The sequence below is a fragment of the Podarcis melisellensis genome (genome assembly GCF_964234715.1).
Source record: "Podarcis melisellensis genome assembly, chromosome: 8".
In the NCBI taxonomy this organism is placed as follows: Eukaryota; Metazoa; Chordata; class Lepidosauria; order Squamata; family Lacertidae; genus Podarcis; species Podarcis melisellensis.
The window spans coordinates 74,214,034-74,239,416 of NC_138540.1; the positions used below are offsets into that span (position 1 = coordinate 74,214,034).

At 48.1% G+C, this 25,383-nt stretch overlaps 1 protein-coding gene across 5 annotated transcripts in view; it reads right to left on the minus strand.

Moving 5' to 3' along the window:
- The window catches only part of LOC309375149 (B-cell receptor CD22-like), a 34,841-nt gene that overhangs the window by 5,337 nt on the left and 4,121 nt on the right, over nt 1-25,383 (minus strand). For 3 of the 5 annotated variants that reach the window (XM_081920677.1, XM_081920681.1, XM_081920680.1), the window contains exons 1-5: nt 16,095-16,209; nt 3,228-3,389; nt 2,745-3,125; nt 1,521-1,814; nt 609-881 (exon numbers count right to left, since the gene is read on the minus strand). In XM_081920677.1, the coding sequence (XP_081776803.1) occupies nt 609-881; nt 1,521-1,814; nt 2,745-3,125; nt 3,228-3,270 (991 nt within the window). In that variant the 5' untranslated portion in view covers nt 3,271-3,389; nt 16,095-16,209. Of the gene's footprint in view, nt 1-608; nt 882-1,520; nt 1,815-2,744; nt 3,126-3,227; nt 3,390-16,094; nt 16,210-17,523; nt 17,641-25,383 lie in introns of those variants that run through there. The other 2 variants (XM_081920678.1, XM_081920679.1) reach the window with 2 other exon arrangements.

Here is a 25,383-nt window from a genome sequence, read left to right on the forward strand (position 1 = left end):
AAATAAGTACTAGCCTGCAAGAGGTTTTTTTTTTTTACCAGTTTACTGAGGCTAGTAGAGCAGGGAAGAAGACAGAGATGTGAAGGTCTGAAAAAGTGGGTGGGGAAATCGTTTCCCCCATTCCCCTGTCCCGTCATTCAAATCTCTAGCCAGAGATTAAATATACCACACACCACATATTTAAAGCACACAACTTTTCCTCAAAGAATCTTGGGAACTGCAGTTAGGGGTGCTGGGAACTGTAGCCCTGTGAGGGGTAAACTATAGTTCTCAGGATCCTTGGGGGAAGTCACATGCTTGAAACTGGAGCGCCCCCCCCCCCAATGTTGGGCGCATCTCAGTGCCTTTGCTTAACATGCATTATTGGGTTGTGCCTGGTGGACAGAAATTTATCCGGCAAAGCTTTCCCAGGGATGGAGATGCCATAACAGCAGCAACAACAAAAATCACCCATTGCGTTTTTACAAAGGCATAGGAGCTCCAGGAGAAGAAAAAGGTGGCAACTTGACACAGTAAACATGAACTTGGTGTGACTTTGCCACTAAGCCCCAAGTAAGCCACAGATAAATACGTTGATATTGAAACAAGAAATCAAAGCCTCTCCTTACACTCCACATTGAGGTAGGTGGGCGGCGAGTCTTCCCCCATCCCGACATCATTCTCTGCAACACAGTGGTATGGCCCCGAGTCCCTCCGCACATCTGCCAGGGTCACCTCTGGCCCAACACCTGCTGCCCGCAGTGGTGCTTTGCGAGGCCCGAAGAACCACCGGTAACTGACAGCCGGGGGGTTGCTCTGGCTGCTGCATCGGAGGGTGACGCTGTCTCCTTCTTTCAGGTTGGGGTTCCCCACGACGGAGACGACAGCGTTTTTGGGAGAATCTGGAAGAGTCCGTCAGAGTAGGGTCAATGGAAACCCATTTTTGCTGCTAAGGCTGCACACTCCATCCTATGCCTCACCTATTGATCCCAACGCCTCCGTCTGCACCTGCTGAATTTCTACCTGTTTTCCAGGAATTAAAGGTGCAGGCTCACACAAAAAGGGGGATAACACCATATGGTTGCAATGGGTGACGGGGGTCACACCATGTATTGAAAGCACACAACGTTCCCCAATGAATCATGGGCTGCTAGGAATTGTAGCACTGTGATGCTATAGTTCTCAGGATTGTTTGGGGGGGGGAGCCATGGGCTTTAAACACACGGTGGGAGTGTGCTAAATTGTGCTATAAACATCTTGTTTCTATGCTTCAAGTGGGTTTAGAAAATTATTGTTCAAACCCCCTCCACCCTTTCCCAGACTTTCCTAAACAGCAGGAATCTTTTCACCTTAGATTAAAAAAAACATGCCCACTTTCATTTATAAAGCTAGCAAGTAACTAGTCCTCACAGTAGCTGGAAGAAACCGTCTTAACAATTTAAAATGAGAGGTGACTTTCAAGGGCAGAGCATCCATTGCTTTGAAGTGAAGGGGGCCTTCTGACTGAATTTCCACCCACAGTACTGTGTCCAGACACTCACATTTAACCTGCAGGTAGATTCCATTGCTAGACTGTTGCTGGTTTGGGAAGGTGGCTGTGCACTGCAGGTATTTGCCATGATCTTTGTGTGAAGGGATGTAGCTGAGCCCCGATTCCGTCCGCCAGGAACCCCCAGCAAGACGTTCCTGGACTGTGGCAGCCTTGCCTCCCACAAGGTTCCAGGTCAGAGTAGGTGGAGCCAAGGGGCAGGTGTGCAGGGTTGAACAGGTGATCAGGGTGCGGTCACCTTCGGTCAGTAAGCCTGGGTCACTCATCTCCAGTTGCGATGGAGTGTCTGCAAGCAAAAAGGCTACAAATCATCCCGAGGACCACATTCCATTGTGAGAAATCTTTCAGAGGGCCAGCGGTGGGTGGGGCCAGGCCAGAGACAAAAGTGGGCGGAGCATTCCTCTCCCACACCCTTCTCAAACTTCCATCCAGGCACGCAAGAGGCATGGTCAGAGTTCAAGGACGTATTCCAGCCAGGCAAAATCTTTCAAGGAGGGTGGGAAGAAAGGGCAGTGAGGGGTGTGGCCTGAGGATGGGGTGTGGCCTGGGAAGAGTCCTAAGGACCAGAAAGAGATGGCAGGGAGGCCGAATTTGGGGACTGAACATGAGATTCCTCCACGAACAAGCGAGAGACCAGGATGCAGCAGAGATGGGAAGGCAAGGGGGCCAGGAAGGCGGGCCGAGAGTGATGGGAAGGGGGTCTTCCGGGAGGAGCGATAGTCACATGAAGCAGGGAGGGGGGAGGCAGAGCTCCCACCTAATCCTCCCCTCAGAAAGGGGGTGTCGAGACCCATGGGTCATGTGACATGGGCAAGGAGAGGTTGGGGGTCCTGGCCAGGTGGGGGGGTGGAGATTGGGTCAGGTGGCCTGAGATGGGGCAGCTTGTAAAGTGAGGCCCCTATTTCAGGGTGGGGTGACCGAGGGGAGCTTGCCTCTTAGCAAAGTGGGGGGCATTGGAGGGGAGCCCACATGGGGAGAGGCAGGAGCCTTTGGGGGGGGTCGAGTTTGGAAGGAAGTTCTTAGGGCGGGAGGGGGGAGGAAGAGGCTCAGGATGGAAACGAGAGGTTCTTGTTTTCGTTTTTACTATGCATTTTGTGTTTGTATGTTGTGAACCTTCCTAAGACCTGCGGGTATAGGGCGGTATGCAAGTTTAAATCACCATCATCATCAAATCATCATCACTACTCCCCGGCCTGGATGCACAGGTCCACCTTACCTGCTACGTCCACCCGGACTGTGACGTCGTAGAAGCGGTGTTTAACCGAATCGGGGTTGATCCAGACATAGTAGCTCATGGCATCCTCGCTGCGAACGGGGTTGATGCTAAGGGTGCAGTTGCCCATCTCGAGGTCTCCCAGCACCTCCGTCCGCCCTTGGTACTCCAACAGGACGCTGCCCTGGCTTTTGCTGTTGTAGATTTCAGGGTACCCTCTCGATCGGTACTGGTACCAAGCCACGCTGAACTTGCCACCCCAGGAATCGCGGGAACCCGGGAAGGTGAACGAGCAGGGAATGACCACGCAGGAGCCCTTCAGGGCTTGGATGGAGCTAGGCAGCATGGACGTCCAGGCATCAGACACAGGGCTGTAAAACAGAACTGGAGGAAAAGGTGCGGGGAGCAGGGAGATTGCTAAAGACCCAGTTCTATATTGTGTGACATGGACTTCCTGATAAGACCTGCTAGCAACCAGGAACCTACCTAGGAGACATGCCAGTGGGAGACCTTTGCCGGAGAGTCTCATGTTGTGAAGCACCTCTGGGTTCGCAGCCCTGAGAGAGGCTCAGGGCTGGGGGAATGGGAAATCCGTCTCTTCTCCGTCATGCACAGCGAAGCCCGCGGGGGAGTTGGAAGAAGGAAAAGCTGGAGGAAATTAAGGAGAAGTCAAGAAAATCAGGTGTGCGCCAACTTTGATTCTCCATGGGAGCCAGCGTGGTGTAGTGGTTAGAGTGTTGAATTAGGACCTGGCAGACTAGGGGATGGAAGCCCCTTCAGAGCAGTCTGTCCCTCTTTGGTCTGCTGCTAGCTGGGCTAGTAACTTCTTCCCCGGCTAGTAACTTTAGTGAGCTTATTTGCAAGGCATGACCAAGGAACAGATTTGTTAAATGTTCTGGATTTTCTGAATTGCTGCCAGGATGTTCAGATTGAGAGCTGTGTGTGTAAAGAAGTGTAAAGAGGCAGCTTGTCTTTAATGGATGTCCAGGATTTCACAAACCTTTGAAATACACAGTTTGGACTCATACTTTGGCCTCCTTCTTTGGCCAAATTTACATGGCCTTTCCCCATTTTTTCTCCTGGCACGATGTGTCGTCCTGCACTGAACACACGTCTCAGCTGTCTTACAATGCAATGCAATCCAAGCCATGTCTGCTCAGAAGTAGGGCTGAAGGAGAAATTCAACCCAGTTTGCCTTCACAGGGGAACCTACATAATGCACAGTTCCCAAAACAATATGCAAACTGAAGCAGCCGTCCTTCGAAATTTGCCCTTTGAATTTTGCAATGCAGTTCTCTATCAAAGTATTACGTACAAAGATGCATATACTGGGGTAAAGGGTGCATAAAGATACAAACAGTAGCAAAAAGAGCATACAAAATTACAGAAAACTGCTTTGTAGAAATATGCATAACAGGCGAAAATTGCACACGAAAAATGTTAATATTAGGAGAAATTCGCACTGAAATGCGGGCGAATCCTCACGAGAATTTTTAAAAATGAAGGTTCCCAACTAATGAGGAAATGTGGGAAACTGGATTTAAAAGTGGGCAAATTAGAAACTGAGGAAAAACCAAAGTGGACAGATTTGCCCATCCCTACTTCTAAGTAAGTCCTATTAACTTCAATGGGGCTTACTCCCAGCCTTAGCTGGATATCCCAGAGGTGGAAAAGGCACAAAGAAGGGCAGTCAAAATGATCAGTTCTTCTATGACTGAAAGATTACAATTGTTGGGGATTTTTAATTTAGAGAAAAAAGTGAGGAATGGGGGAGCTTGATAGAAGTGTATCAAACTATGTCTGATGTAGAGAAAGCAGACGGAACAAAGATTTTCTCCCTCCCTCATAATGCTAGAAGCTGCAGGCATCCAATTAAGCAGAATGCTAGGAGATTCAGGGCAAGAGAACTGCAACAGAGCATCTCTGTCTTGCAAGGACTCAGACTGTTTTCATGCAAAAACAGAAGCTCTAGCACTGCCCTATGACCCTCACAAAGTAAGATTTAACCGCCAGTCGAATCAACTTTTGTATGTGGATTGGGGAGGTGGGGCAGCATCTAATCCTTTGCCTAGGCAGCAAAACATTTTGGGCTGCCCCCAGCCATGAGGGGTGAAGCTTCGTGTTGCTGGATTCCTGCCCATCTCAAGGCTGTGGAAAGCCCATCCAAAAACCCCAGTTAAAGGGTCCCCTTTAACTTTCTTGCTGCAACATGAAGATGTTGAAACGCCAGGCTCCTGGCAAAAGTCTCCAAGGCCTGCAGAAACTGGGATAAAGAGCCTTGCAAGACTAAAATAGCAAGAAAACACACCCCGCTGGGCTCCCTCCCTCCCAAATTGATGGAAAGCGAAAGCAGACTAGGGCAAATGTGATGTGCAATGGGGCACTTCGACTCCCATCATTGCAGAATGCACAAAAAAGGATAGATTTCCTACAAAAGTGACACAAAACCTTTGATTCCTGAATATGCTAAAGCACAGTCTGACCCCCTCCTTTGGTAATCCTCATAAAATGCTAGCCCAATGGCTGCCATTAATTTGATTCTGAATTGATTTTAGAATGAATTGATTTTAGAATGTATTTCAATTAATTGATTGTGATTTTATGTAAACTGTGTTACTTTTACTGTTGTTAGCCGCTCTGAGCCACGCTTTGGCTGGGGAGGGCGGGATATAAATAAATTATTATTATTATTAGCCCACCGTATTAATTTTTTTAATCACAGGTTTTTATGGGCATTTCTTTTCTACACATTGTTTTCCTCCTTCTTTGTATTCTTGCCCTCGCTTCCCTGTCCCCCACTCCCAATATTTATACAATTCTAAGAGTAAACACACCTTTTTTCTTTCTCTTTTTCGCAGGGGGGATACAGCTTATACCAAGTAAGCTCATCTTGGGTGGGTGAGTATAGAAGTTTTTGTTCTGCGGTGCTTCCTCAATGCTACTACTGTCTGGAGCGGCACTCACTATAGCAGAACAACACCCTGCTCCCCTGCACACACAAACCAGAATATTTGTAGGGCAAAAAGTTGCAGTATTTCAGCAGGATGTTATGGAGAAAGGGAATCAAAGCAGTATGCCGACTACAAAAAACTTTTGCAGGCACAGTTATTGAATGCAGGACTTTTACACCCTGATGCCATCAAGACATGTGGGCTCTGGACACATTACTACCTTAAAATTCAATTAGCGCCACATTCAGACCCTCCATGTGTCCCTATTTTCTAGGGGTGTCCCTGATTTAGAGAAGCCATCCCGGTTTCTGATTTGATCCTGGAATGTCCCACTTTTCCTTAGGATGTCCCTATTTTCATTGGAGAAATGGTGGAGGGTATGGAGTTATCTAGTTAGCTAGCGATGTATGGAAGTGAGAGCTGGACCATAAAGAAGGCTGATCGCCGAAGAATTGATGCTTTTGAATTATGGTGCTGGAGGAGACTCTTGAGAGTCCCATGGACTGCAAGAAGATCAAACCTCTCCATTCTTAAGGAAATCAGCCCTGAGTGCTCACTGGGAGGTCAGATCCTGAAGCTGAGGCTCCAATACTTTGGCCACCTCATGAGAAGAGCCTGGAAAAGACCCTGATGTTGGGAAAGATTGAGGGCACAAGGAGAAGGGGACGGCAGATGACGAGATGGTTGGATAGTGTTCGCGAAGCTACCAGCATGAGTCTGACCAAACTGCGGGAGGCAGTGGAAGACAGGAGTGCCTGGCGTGCTCTGGTCCAGGGGTCACAAAGAGTCGGACACAACTAAACGACTAAACAACAACAACAACATGGAGTTACCTGACCCCCTAGCTGTCTGAAAGCAATCCTGTATTAGGAAAGTTTTTTTAAAAAATGTTTCATGTTTTATTATGTTTTTATATATGTTGGAAGCTGCCCAGAGCGGCTGGGGCAACCCAGTAAGATGTGTGGGGTATAAATAGTACAATTATCATCATGAAATGGGATGTCCCTATTTTCATTGGAGAAATTTTGGAGGGTATGCACATTCACGACACAATGATACCACTTTAAACAGTCAAGGCTTCTCCCCCAAAGAATTCTGGGACCTGTAGTTTCTTAAGGGTGCTGAGAGTTGTTACCAGGCCCCCATTCCTCTCACGGAGCTACAGTTCACAGAGCAGTTTAACAACCGATGCCTCTTTTTTCAGCGTACTCTGGAAACTGTACATCTGGAAAGAGAATGGGATGTGTGCGTCTGTTAACAACTCTCAGCCCCTTTCACAAACTACAGCTCCCAGAATTCTTTGGGGGAATGCCATGACTGTTCAAAGGGATCTCATATTGCTTTAGAGCAGGCATCCCCAACCTGCGGCCCTCCAGATGTTTTGGCCTACAAGTCCCATGATCCCTAGCTAACAGGACCAGTGGTCAGGGATGATGGGAATTGTAGTCCAAAACATCTGGAGGGTCGAAGGTTGGGGATCCCTGCTTTAGAGGCATAGTGTGAATCGGAGTCACATTTGCCAACTTTGGCACAATGTTTTCCCATAATATTTTGTTCTATAGCAGGAGTCAGCAAACTTTTTCAGCAGGGGGCTGGTCCACTGTCCCTTAGACCTTGTGTGGGGCCAGACTATATTTTTTGTGGGGGAAATGAACGAATTCCTGTGCCCCACAAATAACCCAGAGATGCATTTTAAATAAAAGGACACATTCTACTCATGTAAAAACACGCTGATTCCCAGACCATCCGTGGGCCGGATTTAGAAGGCAACTGGGCCAGATCCAGCCCCCGGGCCTTAGTTTGCCTACCCATGTTCTATAGGGAGGGGAAACATTTTTTTTATAGATTCGGATTGGAACTGTCTCTGGGCGAAATGCATCGAAATGCAGTATTTCGGACAGGATAGATGCTGGCTGTGTGTGCACCACTTCCTAAGCGAGTGGTGGGAGCACACTGGGTGCAGCGAGAGCCACCTCAAACCCCAAGCCGCCTCTGGATAGAACAGGTTTGCCCTGGAGTTCATCCACAGGCTCACTGGGATGCAGCAGGCACACAGAGAGACACACAGAGGCGCGTGAGCCAGCGAGCGCTTGGCCCCCGAAGGTGCTGGCAGGCTGCCAAGTCCCAGCTCCCAGCCTCTGTGGCGAGCACCAGAACCTCAAACGCCAGGCAGTCACCTCTAGCACGGCTCAGTTAATTGTTGCCTGCAGCTGAGCGCCCCCCAATCCTTTGAGATAGCCCACTCCCCTCCACAGAAAAAACACACACAAACCAAACAGCAGCTGCCCCCTCCTCTCTGCTTGCTGCCAAGTGACAGACATCTGCCCCCTCCCCTCGCTCAGGCCTGCAGCCCACCACAAAGGCAGGGCTCTGTGTCATCAGCAGCATCAGCACCAAGAGCGCACAATGTTCTAGCGATGCACAGAGAGGTGGCCTCGGGGTGATCTAGCTGCTGTCCACACCGATTTGAAGCCGCTGCCTCTCACCCCCTCCCTTGCTTGCACCCCGCCGGCTAAATAGTGCTTAATTTCTAAAGCAAAAGAGGGGGTGGGGAAGAGGCAGTTGCAAAGTTACGCCTTCCCATCTGAAAAAAAGAGGCTGCCCTGATGAGTGGAGGCTGGCTGTGACTCATTGAGGGCGCTGCACATGTTGTGTGTTCTCTCCCTTCCTAAGCGATGTCCGCCGCTTGTGGCACTCGCATTCTCCGACCCCATCTAACATACAGGCCGGGAGCCGCTAGCTGTGGCTTCCCAAAGGACATGCACTGTGTGGGGGCGAGGTTGCCAACTGACCGGCCTGGCCTATTGTTGCTGTGCTTTTCAAAGCAACTTGATGGCCCACAGACTGTCTCGCCAGAGTGGTGCATGCTCTGGTTATCTCCCACTTGGACTACTGCAATGTGCTCTACGTGGGGCTACCTTTGAAAGTGAGGCGGAAACTACAATTAATCCAGAATGCGGCAGCTAGACTGGTGACTGGGAGTGGCCGTCAAGACCATATAACAATGGTCCTGGAAGACATTGACTCCCAGAATGTTTTCAAGCACAATTCAAAGTCTTGGCCGTGACCTTTAAAGCCCTAAATGCCCTCGGCCCAGTATACCTGAAGGAGCGTCTCCACTCCCTCGTTCAGCTGAGGTCCAGCTCCGAGGGCCTTCTGGCGGTTCCCTCACTGCGAGAAGTGAGGTTACAGGGAACCGGGCAGAGGGCCTTCTTGGTAGCGGCGCCTGCCCTGTGGAATGCCCTCCCATCAGATATCAAGGAAATAAGCAACTCTCTGACTTTTAGAAGACATCTGAAGGCAGCCCTGTTTAGGGAAGTTTTTAATGTTTGATGTTTTATCATGTTTTTAATATTCTGTTGGGAGCCGTTCAGAGAGGCTGGGGAAACCCAGCCATATTATTATTATGGGTCGAATTCCCTTGACCAGGGGAGCTGGTGGCGCAATGGGTTAGTGTGTGTGGCTATTAACCAGAAGGTTAGTCATTTGAGCCCACCCAGGGGTGGCTATGGACAGGATTCTTGGGTTCCATGGGGTTAGGCTAGATGACCCCCCAAGGTTATCTCAAACTCAACAATTCTGTGAGTTTATTCCTCTTTTTTAAACCATCTCCTGCCACTGTCTGCAGATTATCCTGTTGTTCAAAGGCAAAGAGGAAAGAGCTGGGCAGGGAGGTTGGCATCCCTAACACTCTATGCATGAACTCGTGTCCAGAATAGGCATACATACCCAAGGATCACATGTTCTGAATTTTAAATTGCTGTCACCCACTATTGTGAAGAGCAGTATAATAATAATTAATATGTTGAGCTGTATGTGGGTTGCAAGCTCATCTTACCCAGTGTGTGCTTTCTGGATAAGAAATGGGCGAGGTGCAAAGTAGCCATAGGGGAGGGGATACTCTGTACATTCTCAGGAGCACCCTGTACTTTAGTATCCTCCCTTGTTCCAGGGATGGGTGCGATTCAGTTTAAATCTTGCCACTCAGCTACAACTCCCTACAAGCAATCCTTTATTCATTCAACAAAACGTAGATGCCGCTTGGTTGTAAACAGAACCTCTCGGAGGTTTAGAAAAACAAACGTTAGCATTGTCGATAAAAGACAAATGCTAAAAACAGATATTTTGAAAATTGGAAACATAATTAAAATCAACAATAAGCTAATACAAAATACAAAATTAAAATGCATGCCAGCACCCTACATGTCTGGAAACAAAAATGCTTCAAGCAGGGGCCAAAATGAGTGCAGGGAAGGCAATGTCAATAGGCAGAGAGTTCCGAAACGTAGGTGCTGCTATGCTAAAAGTTTGGTTTTTTTGCCAACGCAGAGGAAATATAATGTGGCACCTGTAAGAGGACCAGTCCCACAGACTGAAGCAGCCCTCAAGTAACCTGGTCCCAAGCTGTTAAGGGCTTTATATACCAAGAGTAACACCCTGAACGTGGTTGGGTATCAAATGGACAGCCTGTGTTCTGCGTGCCCCTTTCTTTATCCATCTCTGCCCACGTCCTGTCTGCCTGTTTCTTACTCCTGTCTTCTGCGGCCCACAGTGTGTGCTGGCATTCTAGCCTCAGCCATTTCCTGCACCCCGCCTTGCATGTGCGTAGGCCCTTTGTGAACAAGAGGCTCATGCAGAGGCTTCTCCCTTGGGATCGAAGCAGCCGGCTCGGTGGCAGGTTTGATCCCCAGCATCTCCAGGTAAGGCTGGGAAAAAAGATCCTGTCTGAGATCCTGGAGAGCTGCTGCTAGTCAAATACTGAGAGATGGACCAAGCTGCCTCCAGAGCAGGGCTGCTGCTTCCTCTGCATCTCCTTGCTTCGCATCAGCCCTGCTGCTCACTCTACCCAGCCCCTGAGAGTTGACAAGTTTTGGCAGGCTTCCAACCATCAAGCGATATGCAAATTCAAAGAAATATAGGTGGGTGTGCTCCTGCACCCAGTCTTGCATTTAACTACTTGCCTGGTCACCACAGGTGACCAGGAATTCCATGCAGGCGAGTAAGCAGGCTGGTAGAAGAGGGACCGATCGCTCTGGAGCTGCCATTGAGGGTCAACCTAGTTGGTCATCTTCTTGGAGACCACATCCCAGTTGCGGGCTCACTGACCTGCTCTTTCTCTTCCTCACTGCAAGCTCCTTGTCCACCATCCCTCGTTCTGGCTCAGTAAACCAAGGAGGATCAGTAGATGCCTCTGCCTATCTGCTCACTCATTAGCTTTGGTTCTCTGCCTGCGAAGGAGCAGGATGTGAGGATAACAGCAGGGGAGACCAAGGCTCATAGTGGGAGGGGACAGGTTAGCTTGAACAGGGTGTGTGGCAATCTGTCTCTCCTCCACCAGCCCTCTTGGTGGAAGTCGGTTGTTGATGGTGTTATGAACCTGCTCAGCATGTAGAGCAGGGATGGGCAACCTGTGGCCTTCCAAAACATTCCCATCAGCCACAGCTGGCACGGCTAATGCTTAGGAAGGATGGGAGTTGGAGTCCAGCAAGAGACATTTTGCCTTGCAACTTCACGGTTGGTTCTTCAGTTCAGATTCTCAAGGCAAATGCTCTGAATTTAAAGACCTTGGGAGAATTTCGCAGGCTGTTCTCCTTTCTGTTTGGATCCTTAGGGGTTATACACCAACAACATCTGGAAGGCCACAGGTTCCTCTTCCCTGGTCAGAAAGCTCCTGCTCAAGTCCTGTTTGTGTAAACAATAACACACAACACGATGGCTAATAATTTGTTATTGTTTAGTCGTTTAGTTGTGTCCGACTCTTCAGGACCCCATGGACCAGAGCACGCCAAGCACACCTGTCTTCCACTGAATCTTTATAACATAATATTCTTTCGAAGTTCATAAACAGAAGAACTATATATATAAAGGAAACCACAAATAATGAGATTCAAATGAACGTTAGGCGCGGTCAGTCTCTAAGGTGGAGGCAAAAAGCCTTTCCAAAGTCAATGTCCTACAATTGTGTGATGGTAGGTGCTCTGGGCGTAGCAGTAGGGTACTCCAAGCACAGCAGCAAACAGAACAGTTTTTACAGATAATAAACTGTTTCAAAGATTATTTTTCATCAGCAAATAACTGTCCTAAAAGGTACAACAAACAGCCATGGATCAGCAATCACAGAAAAGTGTAGCAAGCTGCTGCTGCAGAATCATCTTTGAAACAGTTTATTTATTTGTGGTTTCATACACACACACACACACACACACACACACATATAGTTCTTCTGTTTACGAACTTTGAAACAATATTACGGTATGTAATAAAGATTCAGTTAGCATATTATTAGCCATCGTGTTGCGTGTTGTTGTTTAGACTGTTCTGTTTTTGCAACTCAAGTCCTACTTGTGGGCTGGCCTCCGTGAGAACAGGATACTGGGCTAGATGCTCGGTCGCGAAAGTTCTAATAGCACAAGGATGGAACACTGAAGAAACCCCAACTAAAGAATCATGGCAAGAAAAATGGATGGACCATGCAGAACTGGCAAAACTGACATATAAGCTACGGGACAAGGATAACTGTGACTTTAAAGAGAATAGGAACCCTTTACAAAGTATTTGAAGAGGCAACAAAGCGAACTGGACTCCTTGGCTGGCTTTGAATAAACATTCACAAACTTTTTATTGATAATAATCACCTAAATAGTTTGAGGATCTGTACAACTGTGTAACATGCAGAAAACAGCATTCTCAGAGAAATCAAAGACTGGAACTGAGGGAAGCCGGGGGGTGGGGGGTGGGTAGGTTTTGTGTGGGAGGGTGGGGTGAGGGAGGAAAAATGGGGGGGGGATAAGGGTGGTATGTTTCTGGATAATATGTTTTGCTTAAATTTTGAATATTTTTTTTTTAAAAAGATATGTTTTTTGTCTTTGGTCCAGCAGGGTTCTCCTTGTTGCAGGAAATTAAAATGTCAGTCACCCAGGTGAAGTGTCCTTCCAGCCTGCTATTCTGACCAACCCCAGGATGTAGCCACCCTTTTATTTTCCCACAATGCCCTATCTGTAGCACCACTCTGGGGCATTGTGGGAAATTAAATGGGTGACCACTTCCTGCCTCCTTCTGCAGCTTAGAGAGCTGCTACCATAGCCTGGTAAACCTGCCCACTGACCGAGGAGTGGGGACATCTGATGGCTCCAGTTACAGATAGGTAGCCGTGTTGGTCTGCCATAGTCAAAACAAAAAAAAATTCTTTCCAGTAGCACCTTAAAGACCAACTAAGTTAGTTCTTGGTATGAGCTTTCGTGTGCATGCACACTTCTTCAGATCTGAAGAAGTGTTGCATGCACACGAAAGCTCATACCAAGAACTAACTTAGTTGGTCTTTAAGGTGCTACTGGAAAGAATTTTTTTTGTTTTGACATCTGTTGGCATTTCACTCAAGTCCCCCCCCCCTCCAAAAAAAAAATCCCCACACCCTGGAACAGGACCTGCCTAGTATTCTGATTAATGTTAAAATTATTTTTCTGGCTTTTCTGGATGAATAAGTCAAGGGTAGGTTGGGGCTGCTGGCTTTCAGGAACCGCAACCCATATTTGCTAGCATTGAACATGGATTTGGAAATCTGCCTGGACATTTTCAAATGCACATGAAATTTTTGGTTCAGTATCCCATTGCTGACAAACCTACTAATGGTCACCCATATAAATTGCGCACAGACTAGCAGTGAAAAAAACAACAAACGATTGAAAGGCAAAAGGCCACACACAGGCACACTTTCAAAAAAACAAAACAAGTTATCTGTGCAGCTGTAATTACAAGCCCTTCGATCTGTTCTGACACACCCCTCTCTCTTTCTCTGCAAAACTCCCTCTCTCTGTCCCTATGGGCTCCCTCTCCTAAACCATTCCTATCTCCACCCACCCACCCTGACCTTATCTGTTCATCTCTGCTCCTGGCATACATTGCTCCCTGGACATTTTTTAAAAAAAATCTGTCTCCCTGCTATGGACATTCATGTATGCTGCTGCCAAGAATATGGGTAGGCAAACTAAGGCCCAGGGGCTGGATCCGGCCCAATCACCTTCTAAATCCGGCCCGCGGACAGTCCGGGAATCAGCGTGTTTTTATATGAGTAGAATGGGTCCTTTTATTTAAAATGCATCTCTAGGTTATTTGTGGGGCATAGGAATTCATCTCCCCCTCAAAATATAGATATAGTCCGGCCTTCCACAAGGTCTGAGGGACAGTAGACCAGCCCCCTGCTGAAAAAGTTTGCTGACCCCTGGCCAAGAGGATAACAGTCCAAGGGCCAATGTGGCATAGTGGTTAGAGTGTCAGGACTAGGACCTGAGAGACCAGGGTTCGAATCCCCACTCAGCCAGGAATCCCACTGGGTGACCTTGGGCCAGGCTTCCTCAATCTCAGCCCTCCAGATGTTTTTGGCCTACAACTCCCATGATCCCTAGCTAGCAGGACCAGTGGTCAGGGATGATGGGAATTGTAGTCTCAAAACATCTGGAGGGCCGAGGTTGAGGAAGCCTGCCTTGGGCCAACCACGGCCTCTCAGCCTAACCTTCCTCACAGGGTTGTTGTGGGGATTAGATGAGGAGGGAGAGAACCACGTTTTGCCACCTTGAACTCCTTAGAGAAAAACTATGGGATGTGAACACAATAAATACATAACACTAACTGACCAGGATTGGGCAAACAGGTCCACTTCAGTTTCTCATTTTTCCAAACATCCACATTCCCACATCCGTTTGCAATGTATTTTTATTTTTTTGGTAAAGAAGTCCTTGTGGAAGTTGCTCAGCATTTTAGTTGCTCCTAACATACGCATGCACATATGCAATTTTTGCCTCTTGTAACAGCAACTTCCACGGCAAAACCAAACTTCCAGTTTGGGGCAAGCAAACCTAACTATGGGCTTCTCTAAGGTGGTCGTTCAGTTAAGGCCGAAATCCTACAAATACTTTACCTGAGAGCATGCCTCATCAGTGGCACCAAGTCCAGGGGCCCCTGGGGGCCCAGACACTCAAATTCTCTCTCCCCCCCCCCCGGTACTTTCTGTATCTTGGAAAATATGGCACAGTCACAATGCAAGACCACATGCTAGTCAGCCAAAAGCACTCAAGAGGGGCCAGAAAAAGGGTGTGGCCTGGGAAGAACCCCAAGGCCTTGAGGGCCACATCTGTTCTCCTTAGGCCAGTGGCTCCCCACCTCTGGATTAATGAATGAAATCTGCATACCTTTGCATACTTGAGGGGAGGGGAATCATTCTAAAGAAATGGAGCATAGTGCGAGACCAGGGTTCAAATTAGCTGGGAACCTAACTGGGAGACTGTGGGCTAGTCACTACCTGTCAGCCCTGCCTACCTCACAGGGTTGTTGAGAGGATTAAATGAGATGGGGAAGAACCACCTTCAGCTCCTTGGAGACAATGGGGGGATATAAATAAAACAAGCAGTAAATAACAACAACGGCCCACACCCCCTACTTTCTTGTTCATGGGTCAAATACAGCAGGCATCCTCTTAAGAAGAGGCAAAGAGCCCCGTTCAAAAAATGTGGGAAATCACCATTTCATTTTAAAGTATTTTCGGCCACACACAACATTTCTCATCGATCCATCCAACTGATTGACCAGCACAGTATTGCAGCCCTGGAAAACTCCCTGTTTTCGTTTGAAGCATGACTTTCTCCGAATGTCGTGGGCATGGGAGGGAAGTAGTGGCTAGTGGCTAGAGGCTTAGAGCAAAGGGCAGAATTCTTCTGGGGCCTTTTATCCCTCCGCCTGAGAGGGCAGCAGAGTCTTAGCAGCTTCTCTCCAGTTGTTGTCCTTATCTGTGGGAGGGATCTGGGGGGGTCTATGCTGGTTTTCCTTTGAGGGCGGTGGGGGAGGTAATCCAGCCCAGGATTCTCGAAACGGGGTCCTAGAGAGGCGAGTCTCCCTTCTCGGGGCAGGAGAGGATTCTTTGCAGGCTGGAGCTGGGAGGTTGAGAGAATCTGCTTTCTCTAGCTGTCAAAATCTCCGCAGATTTGCGGGAGAGGGGAAGCCTCTTGGGTTCTGCCTTCAGCTACAGGAGGGGAGCAGCAGTGAGGGTAGAGGGTAAGAGAGGAGGAGGAGGAGGAGGAGGAGGAGGAGGAGGAGGAGGAGGAGGAGGAGGAGGAGGAGGAGGAGGAGGAGGAGGAGGAGGAGGAGAAGAAGAAGAAGAAGAAGAAGAAGAAGAAGAAGAAGAAGAAGAAGAAGAAGAAGAAGAAGAAGAAGAAGAAGAAGAAGAAGAAGAAGAAGGGCTAGCCTGGCAAGGTCCCTACCTCGGACTCCTGGGTTCTTTCCTCTAACTGGTTGTGTAAACAACTAGTAAACACTTCTCCCTCTCCCAAGCTTTGCTCCCAAGCGACCCCCAACCGAGATAAGAATGCCCCTTCTCCACCCATCCCAACACACCCCCCTCCAAAGGACTCACCTATCACAGACCAGGGGGGGTCTCCAGTTGCTGCCCCCCAGCACCTGCAAGCGGGGCAGCTTCCTCCTCACGCTCTATTTCTTCCTCTCTGTGTGTCATTCTCTTTATCATTTCATCCCTCCCTCCCTCCCTCCCTCCCTCCCTCTCGTGTCCTCTCCCCGCTCCTGCCAACTATAAATAATCACTTCTCTCTCTCTCCCTCTCTCTCTCATTCTCTCTCTCTCTCTGGCCCAGGGCGCTGCAAAGTTTCTGCGCTCCGCTGCTTCCAGCCTTCAGCACCAATTGGCCTTCACTCGCCAACCTGCCTCGCTACCTGCTGGTTTTACCGGCAAAGAGGAATGTTTGGCTATGTGCTCCCGGAGCCGCTGTCCTTTTGAACGCGCACGTCCCCGAACCTTGCACTTTCCCGGTCAAGGAATGTGTACAAAAAAGGCACGCTCTAGGGCGAAAGCGTGCGTAAAAATGCACGCAGGGTTGTGGCAACGGCGTGCGAAGTTGTATTATACGAGGGGAAATTTCTTGCAGCCAGATGTGAGGCAGAAATGGCATAGAAACGTGTGTTTATCAGGGGAGATTTGGGCTAAAACGCTGATGAAGTTTCATGAGGTAGAGAAAGAGAAAGTGAGAGAGAGAAATCTGAATTTAGGATTGAGGAAATTAAAACAGAGAGAAACGGAAATTGAGACATTCGCAGATCCCTATTCTTGGAGGCCAATTACTCACTCTTGGCTTAATCTACCTGGTAGGGTTGTTGTGGGGCTAAAAGGGGGAGAGGGAGAACTCTGTATGCCACTTCGATCTCCTTAAAGGACAAGTGGAATATAAACAAACAAACCAATAATATCCACTCGGCATTTCTACAATGTGATTGGGGGCCGTGGCTTCCAGCCTTTATGAATCTAGGATCCAACACAAGTCTAAAGCATAAGACCCTTCCTGGGGAGATGGTGGTCTCTCCTTTACTGGTGGTGTTTAAGCAGAGACTGTGGGGCCATCTGTCAGCGATGCTGTAGGTGCAAGATCCCAGCACTGAGCCAGGAGTCAGTCTGAATGGCCTTCTGGGACCCCTTCCAGCTCTGAAAGGCTATTTATTTCCATTCTGTTTCTCCTCTCCTCTCTCCTTCCTTTCCCTTTTGCTCCATTCTCATTTTCTGATGCCGTTTCAGCGCATCAGGGACCCTCTGTTAAAGGCCAACGCCAATAGAACTGGGATCAGCCTGGAGTTCAAACCATGCTTTTCCCCCTGTTCAGAGGAGACCCACTGAAACAGCTAAAGTAGACCCATTAGTTTCATTGGGCCTACTCTGAGCACGATTTCAGTTGGCCAGAACCCCCATCTGTTTATTCTGTAAAAACCGTATATATATTAAATGTTTCTTATTGCTCCTTATGGTGGTAGTGATGCTATTGCAGCTCAGGCCCAACTCACTCATTCAGGGGAATCTGTGGGTCCTCCGAATGCCGCTGGACTGCAACTCCCAGTATAGGCCCCTGTCTGGTGTCAATAGGCAGTGAGTTCCAAAGTATAAGTGCTGCCACATCACTTTCTCACAAATGCGGAACGAGGATCACGCGGTGCCCATAAGCAGTGCCAGCTCTACCCGTATGACTGTGAGTTCTCACCCACCATAGCTATAACTTCCTGTGGAACAAAATTTTGGTGCCATTCACATCCTCAGTGTAACAGCCTGGATACATCATTTCATTCATGGCCTTTGGAAGGCAAGTGTCTGCAGAAGTGCTAAAAAATGGACTGTGCCACTTCAAGTTGGAAATGAGCACATTTTTTAGAAAATGCTCGTTTACATTAAAAAAAAAAAAACTAACCTCCCTCCAGATAGAAAACTAGCTAGATCTAGCAAAGGGCTATGTTAGTTTTCTCCTTGCAGGAAGTGGGTTTGTTTTTAAAGGCAGGGGAGCATCTAAACTTGTTTTCCCCTACCTCCAGCCTGAAGTGGTACAGTCCACTTCACCCTCCCCACAGTTCCTCCTCAGACCAGACCTGAGAGACAAATCATCAAGTGGTCAACACCCATCTGTTCACAAGCATCCTGTGGCATGGCTAGGCGAGGCCAGCTGCGCATGGGTTGGGTGGAGGAGAGAACATATGCTTCACATCTAGGAAAAGAGGCGACAGTGCTCAAGAGCGTGATGTCTGATCTGGATACTTTACTCCCTAATCCACAATGTGAAAATTATCCATAATTATCCTCCACGGTAAGGGAGATGCACTCTGTACCTGCACAGAGGTGCTGTTGTGTATTCTTACTCCCTGCGTTGCTAGCCTGACCCCTGGCATTGAAGACTGATGCAGGAACCAGCACCTGGCAACAAATTAAGATTTGACTCAATGTGCAAAGCCGAGCCAAGAGCCAGGAATTTAACAGGGAATTCCAATGTCGTGTTTATGTGGCAGCAACCCTCCTGTACAGTGGTACCTTGGGTTACATACGCTTCAGGTTACATACGCTTCAGGTTACAGACTCCGCTAACCCAGAAATAGTGCTTCAGGTTAAGAACTTTGCTTCAGGATGAGAACAGAAATCATGCTCCGGCAGCGCGGCGGCAGCAGGAGGCCCCATTAGCTAAGGTGGTGCTTCAGGTTAAGAACAGTTTCAGGTTAAGAACAGACCTCCGGAATGAATTAAGTACTTAACCCGAGGTATCACTGTATATTGAATGAGGTTTAGTTCACAGACCCTAGTAAGTGTGCCTAGGATGGCATACCCTCCAACATTTCTCCGATGGAAATAACGACGTCCTATTCAATAATAAATAGTAATAATAATACCCTGCTCATCTGACTGGGTTTCCCCAGCCACTCTGGGCGGCTTCCAACATATATAAAAGCATAATAAAACATTTTAAAACTTCCCTACACAGGGCAGCCTTCAGATGTCTTCTAAAGGTTGTCTAGCTACTTATCTACTTAGCTTGGAGGGTCGCATAGCTCCATTCCCGCCACCATTTCTCTGATGAAAATAGGAATGTCCTAAGGAAAAGCGGGATATTCTAGGATCAAATCAGAATCCGGGACGGCTTCTGTAAATCCAGGACTGTCCCTGGAAAATAGGGACACTTGAAGATTCTGGGATGGCAGCCGTCCAATGCCCGTGACATTTTCGTGTGCTTCACTTTGGCTGGCTTGTTCCCGCTGCACACAGATGCAAGAGAAATGCAAGTGATTTGTGAAATACAGTGGAAATCCCTATACACTTGTTTACAGAATCAGAGTCATGTGGGACTCCCTCTAGTGGTTTTGTTTTTAAAAAAACGAAACAAAAACACTTTGTGGGCATTGATCTCTCTTGGTCTCGGTCTCTCTCTCACCGCCAAACACTCACTCTCGCTTCTCCATACCAAAACTTCCCAATGTCACTATTTTCTAGGGCAAGCCCCCATTTCCTGATCTGGGGAAAAAAACCCTCTCACTGCTGCTTTTGGGGGGTTGAGGTTAGAGATGCCTTTGGGGGGATAACATACTCTGCCTATGTCTGCACTAGAATCAGGCAAAGGCAAACAAACACACACCCTGGAAACTCTAGCTCACTGGTCTGCTGTTGGTGTGTTAGGACCCACTAGTCCACTGTTGGAAGGACAGATCCTGAAGCTGAGGCTCCAATACTTTGGCCACCTCATGAGAAGAGAAGACTCCCTGGAAAAGACCCTGATGTTGGGAAAGATGGAGGGCACAAGGAGAAGAGGACAACAGAGGACGAGATGGTTTTTGTATATACCAGAGTGTCCCATCCCATTATTGGGCCGAGACCTGCTATCAAAATTGCAAGCCCAGATTTCCTTCCAACCGACAGGAGAAGTGACAATGACTACAGGGCAAGCAGGAGAGTTCTCCTTAGAGGTACCCATGAGGGAACACTGGCGCTTAATGATGATAAAAGAAGAGGAGGGGATTATTCCAGAAGACCTCCTGCAAGCCAGCCTCTGCATGAGTCAACCAGAGGAACTGAAAAGGACCCCTTTGTGTGGGGAGAAGAGCAACAGCATGCCTTCAAGGATCTGAAAAAGGCATTGCAGCAAGCACCAGCGCTGGGCATCCCAAATCCTGAGAAGCCTTTCTCCCTATTTGTGGATGAAGACCAGGGAACAGCAAAGGGAGTGCTATGCCAAAAATTGGGAAGCTGGCAGCAGCCCGTGGCATACCTATCTGAGCGCCTGACGCCTACAGAACAAGGTTTACCGCCATGCATGAGAGCAATAGTGGCAGTAGCCACCCTACTGAACAAAGCAGACAAATTTACCTTTGGCCAAGACACTGTTTGTGTGACCCCGCATGCAGTCCCAGCCCTGCTTGACATGAAGGGTACCTATTTCCTCTCCCAAGCAAAAATGAGAAAGTGCCAGATGCTATTGTTGCACCCGCGTTTGAAGTTTCAGGTTACCACCGCCCTCAACCCAGCTACCCTGTTGCCGGTAGGAGAAGGTGAGGAGCAGATGCACGATTGCATTGAAGTGATGGATGAAGTATATTCCAGCAGACCTGACCTAAAAGATGAGGCAAACCCCCACTGGCCTTCATGGTTTGTAGATGGAAGCAGCTTTGTTGAGACTGGACAGCGGAAAGCAGGCTATGCAGTAGTAGCCCTGGAAGACCAGGTGATCGAAGCAAAGTCACTCCCACCTGGAACATCGGCCCAGCTGGCAGAGTTAACTGCGCTTACCAGAGCCCTGAGCCTGGCAAAGGGACAGAAGATAAACATTTATACAGATTCTAAGTATGCATTCCTGACTTTACATGCCCATGGAGCCTTGTGGAAAGAAAGAGGTTTGCTTACCTCCAGAGGAAACCAGGTGGCCCACCCACAAGCCTTATTGAACCTTCTGGATGCTGTATGGGAGCCCGAGGCAGTGGCAGTTATCCATTGTTATGGACACAAGACTGGACCAGGGGAAGTGGCCAGAGGAAACCGATTGGCAGACAGAGTAGCCAAGAAAGCAGCCCAAGAACTGGCCCCCGCCTCGGTTATTGGAGCACTGGTCCCAGAAGAGGTTTTAAGCACTACTGACAAGCCAGCTTATACGAAGCAGGAAAGGGACACTGCGGACGCTCAGGAGTTGACGCTGTCCAAAGAAGGATGGTACCTTACCCCTGATGACAGGATATGGATTCCAGAGTCCCTTTCTCGGCAGGTCACTCAGAGATACCATGATTCAACCCACATAGGACCAGATGCTACAACCAAGCAGCTGGAAAAATGCTTCTATATAGCCCACCTCTACCAACTGGCAGCCCAGGTCTCCAGGAAATGCCTGCTGTGTCAAAAGAATAATCCCAGAGCCGGACCACTGGCTCCCCCAGGGATTCAGCACAGTGGAACTGCACCTATGGAAGATCTTGTCGTGGACTTTACTGAATTACCCCGTTGTGGACTGCACCGCTACCTGCTGGTAGCAGTGTGCACCTACACCGGATGGGTCGAAGCATGGCCCACAAAGACTGAAAAGGCATTTGAAGTAACCAGGTGCCTGCTTAGGGAAATCATCCCTCGCTATGGACTGCCAAGGTCCATAGGATCTGACAATGGACCAGCATTTGTTCATGCAGTCCTACAGGGACTGGCAAAAGCGCTCCAGATCAACTGGAAGCTGCATACTGCTTATAGACCCCAGAGTTCTGGAAAAGTAGAGAGAATGAACAGAACTCTAAAGAATCAGCTGTCCAAGCTGGTACAGGAGACCGGGTCTAATTGGGTGACCATGTTGCCCTTGGCGTTACTCAGGGTCCGCAGTCTCCCGTCAAAACGGACCCATTTGTCACCTTTTGAAGTTATGTTTGGGAGACCAGTTCCATATGTTAGAATGTTAACTCCATATGCTAGCCAAGATGTGCAATTGAATAACTATGTACAGTCACTCTCCCAAGTTTTCTCTTATCTCAATAGGTGGACCCAGGCTCGCACCCCATGTGTGTTAACTGAACCGTTCCATCAGTTCGAGCCAGGTGACGAAGTGTGGGTGAAAGACTGGCAGCGAGCCCCCCTACAGCCCTGCTGGAGGGGACCTTACACTGTGCTACTCTCCACACCTACTGCTGTGAAGGTTGCTGGCATCACCCCGTGGGTCCACCATACTCAAGTGAAGAAAGCCATTTCCGACTGGACAGTAACACCAGATCCAGAGAACTCCCTTCGGCTGACCATCTCCAGGCGCCCGGTAGACGACCGCCCTGCTGGTATCACTCCGGAGGCTGATACCTCTACGCACGGCTGAAGAATTGGATGGGAGGGGCGCCCGCGGGCAGCGCTCCCAACGTACCTGCTCTACGAACTCACCCACCTGAGAATATCCTACCACAGTACAGGGACAGAGTGAGACTTACAATAATTTGGGAAGGGGACCACCCCATTGGGCATTTGACTCCTCACCAGGCTAGAGTTTTAGCAGCAGTCTATTCTTGTGGGTGTGTTGCTTTTTATTTCTCACCAAACCCCCCTCCTGGAGGTGCTTCTCTTTCTCCCACTCATCGAAGTACCATACACCCAGTGGGCCTTAGAGAATTGGTTATATTCTTGGTTGCCCGAAGGTGGATGGATGGGGAGGATATTTACTATGGTGATAGGTCCAATAATGCTTCTATTGCTTTTCTGCTTCTGTATGCCCTGCTTGATGCAATGTATGCAAAATATGATGGAGAAGATGATGTCTCGCATGATGGGACCTCGCGTGATTGCTTTCATGAGAGATTATAGACCCCTACCCCAGAACGAACCTAAGTATTAGGTTGTTCATAAGAAGAGGAGGGAGTGAAGGGAGAGGGAAGGGTTGTTTCCTATATATGCTCTCTATATCTTGTACCTAAGAAGGATTTTCTATATTCTCTGTACCTGGGATCTAAGTAAATTTCTGAGCTAATTTGACTTCTGCAAAAGAAGGTCAAATTAGCAGCTAGCAAGAAATAACCAGACCTGCAAAAGAGGCCCCTTGCTTTCCTATTTTAGGAATGTAAGATAAGAAAGACACATACGAGACGGGAGGACGGGATGCAAGACGCTTAGGGAGGGGGCTGCTTAGAGGGCTAGCAATATAGACATGCCATTCTATATTAAGAAATAAGTTGAAAACTTTCCAGCTGATTGGGGAAGTTTTACTTGGAGGGCGTTTGGGAGGAGGGAGGGAGCTTTCTCAAGGTATAAGAATGTTTGCAGAGGCGTTTTTCTGGGCAGCCAGTTTTCAGAAGTGATTCTGCTGGCTGTCACTGTGCACAGATAATAAACTGCTTTCCTCCAAAGAAAGGATCTTTCCTGGAGCTTTCTTTCGCTCTCTCTCCGGATCTGGGGACGCGGGCCAACGATTCCCTGGCATGGACTAGGCTCAGCCTACACTTCCACCTCCTTCCTCCCCCCCCAAAAAAGTGGTGGTACTGTGTATTGCTGCATGCTGCCAGGAAAAAACACTGCTTCCCACATTTTGAGGTAAAATAAGCAATGCCCATTAGTTGCTGGTATGCGATTGAATCCCACCATATCTAAAGCGGGGGCTTTCCACAAGACTGTAAAGACCAGCGTCTAAGGGCCTTTCCAGAGTGTCACTAAATTTGTGCAGGATTCAATCACACAATTTCAGGCCCTGCGATTCAAGTTGTTTTGGTGCTTTTGTGCAACAAACCTGCTTGCACACACCCCGGGACTTTTTTGCAATAAGGAAATGGAAAATGCACTGGAAAGTGTGAGAGAACAACAGCTTGGCACAACGTTGTCTAACCTCCCTGCAAGCAAAATGGAACAAATGCTCAATAAACAGCCATCTAAACTCCCTGCAAAGTTTGTGCAAACTGATCAGGATGAATGCTCAACAAGCAAGTCACCTGGAAGTGAGCTAAGATTACCTAATAATAATAATAATAAAAATTTTTATTTATATCCCGCCCTCCCCAGCCGAAGCCGGGCTCAGGGCGGCTAACAACAATCAAATATTAAACAGTCAGATGATCACACATTCTAAAAATATTTCATTATAAAAATTAATTAAAATCAAATTAATGGCAACCGATTAAGCAAAATTCTGTGCAGGTTGCCAGAGGAGGGAGTCAGGCTGCACCCTGACCAAAGGCTTGGTGGAACAACTCTGTCTTGCAGGCCCTGCGGAAAGATGTCAGGTCCCGCAGGGCCCTAGTCTCTTGTGACAGAGCGTTCCACCAGATTGGAGCCGCAGCTGAGAAGGCCCTGGCTCTAGTTGAGGCCAGCCTAACCTCTCTGAGGCCTGGGACCTTGAGGATGTTATTATTTGCAGACCGTAGGTTTCTCTGTGGGGCATACCTAAGTGCACCTCTGCCCCAGAGCTGTTATAGATGATCACCAGGGGCAGTTTCATTCCATGGGAGAACAGAGATGTGAGTGCCAGGCAGTCTTGCCCTGCACTCCTCAAGCCAGAGTCTGCTAAAGCTCCCATTGTTCCCAGTCAGCATGGCCAGTCGGATGCGCAAATCAATTGATTTTGGTTTCTTTCAGTTTCCCAGTTTCCCAGCCTTAAGTTCAGCACTCCACATTCCCACATCAGTTTGTGGGTTTTTTTAAAAAAAAGGCTTCATAAAAATCCACCTGCATTTTAGGGCAAATTTGTCCTAATAGGCACATTTTTGCATGCAATTTAATAATAATAATAATAATAATAATAATAATAATAATAATAATAATAATTGTGCATGATGTACGCACTTTTGCAAAGTGCTTCCCCCCCAATATAATGCATTTTTAATGTCCCTTTCACCAACATATCCATTTTTATGGACACTTTGCCCCAGAAAATGCACTCAGCTGGAGGGCTGCATGGCAACATTTGGAGAAACGCTTTGGAAATCCACAAATGGCTTGATAAATCTCTGGTGGCAATTAAAACAGGGACATTTTCATCCACATGAAGAGTTCACATATTGCTTCAGAAAGTGTGGAATGGGTAGGTTTTCCTTTAAATGCAAACCAATAGGTCAGGGATGATGGGAGCTGAAGTCCACAGCATCTGGCTGCTGCCACATTGGCCACTTCTGCCCTCTGAGTGATTTGAAGTAGGTCACTGAGGCTTGTTTAACAATAGCAAATACACACACAAACCACTACCACCAAAAATGAGGCTGCCGAAATGAAAAAAAACAAGCCTGGGGTAAGGACCACAAATGGATTTTGATGTGGAAAAACAAAACAAAACTGCAGGCACTTCCAGACTGGGTGGGATTCAATCAGCAAACTCAGGTTGCATTGCTGAAGTTGATTTGATGATCTTATGCCAGAAATCCCAGTGTCTCTCCACATCCCAGAAAAAATGATGGAGAAGTGCA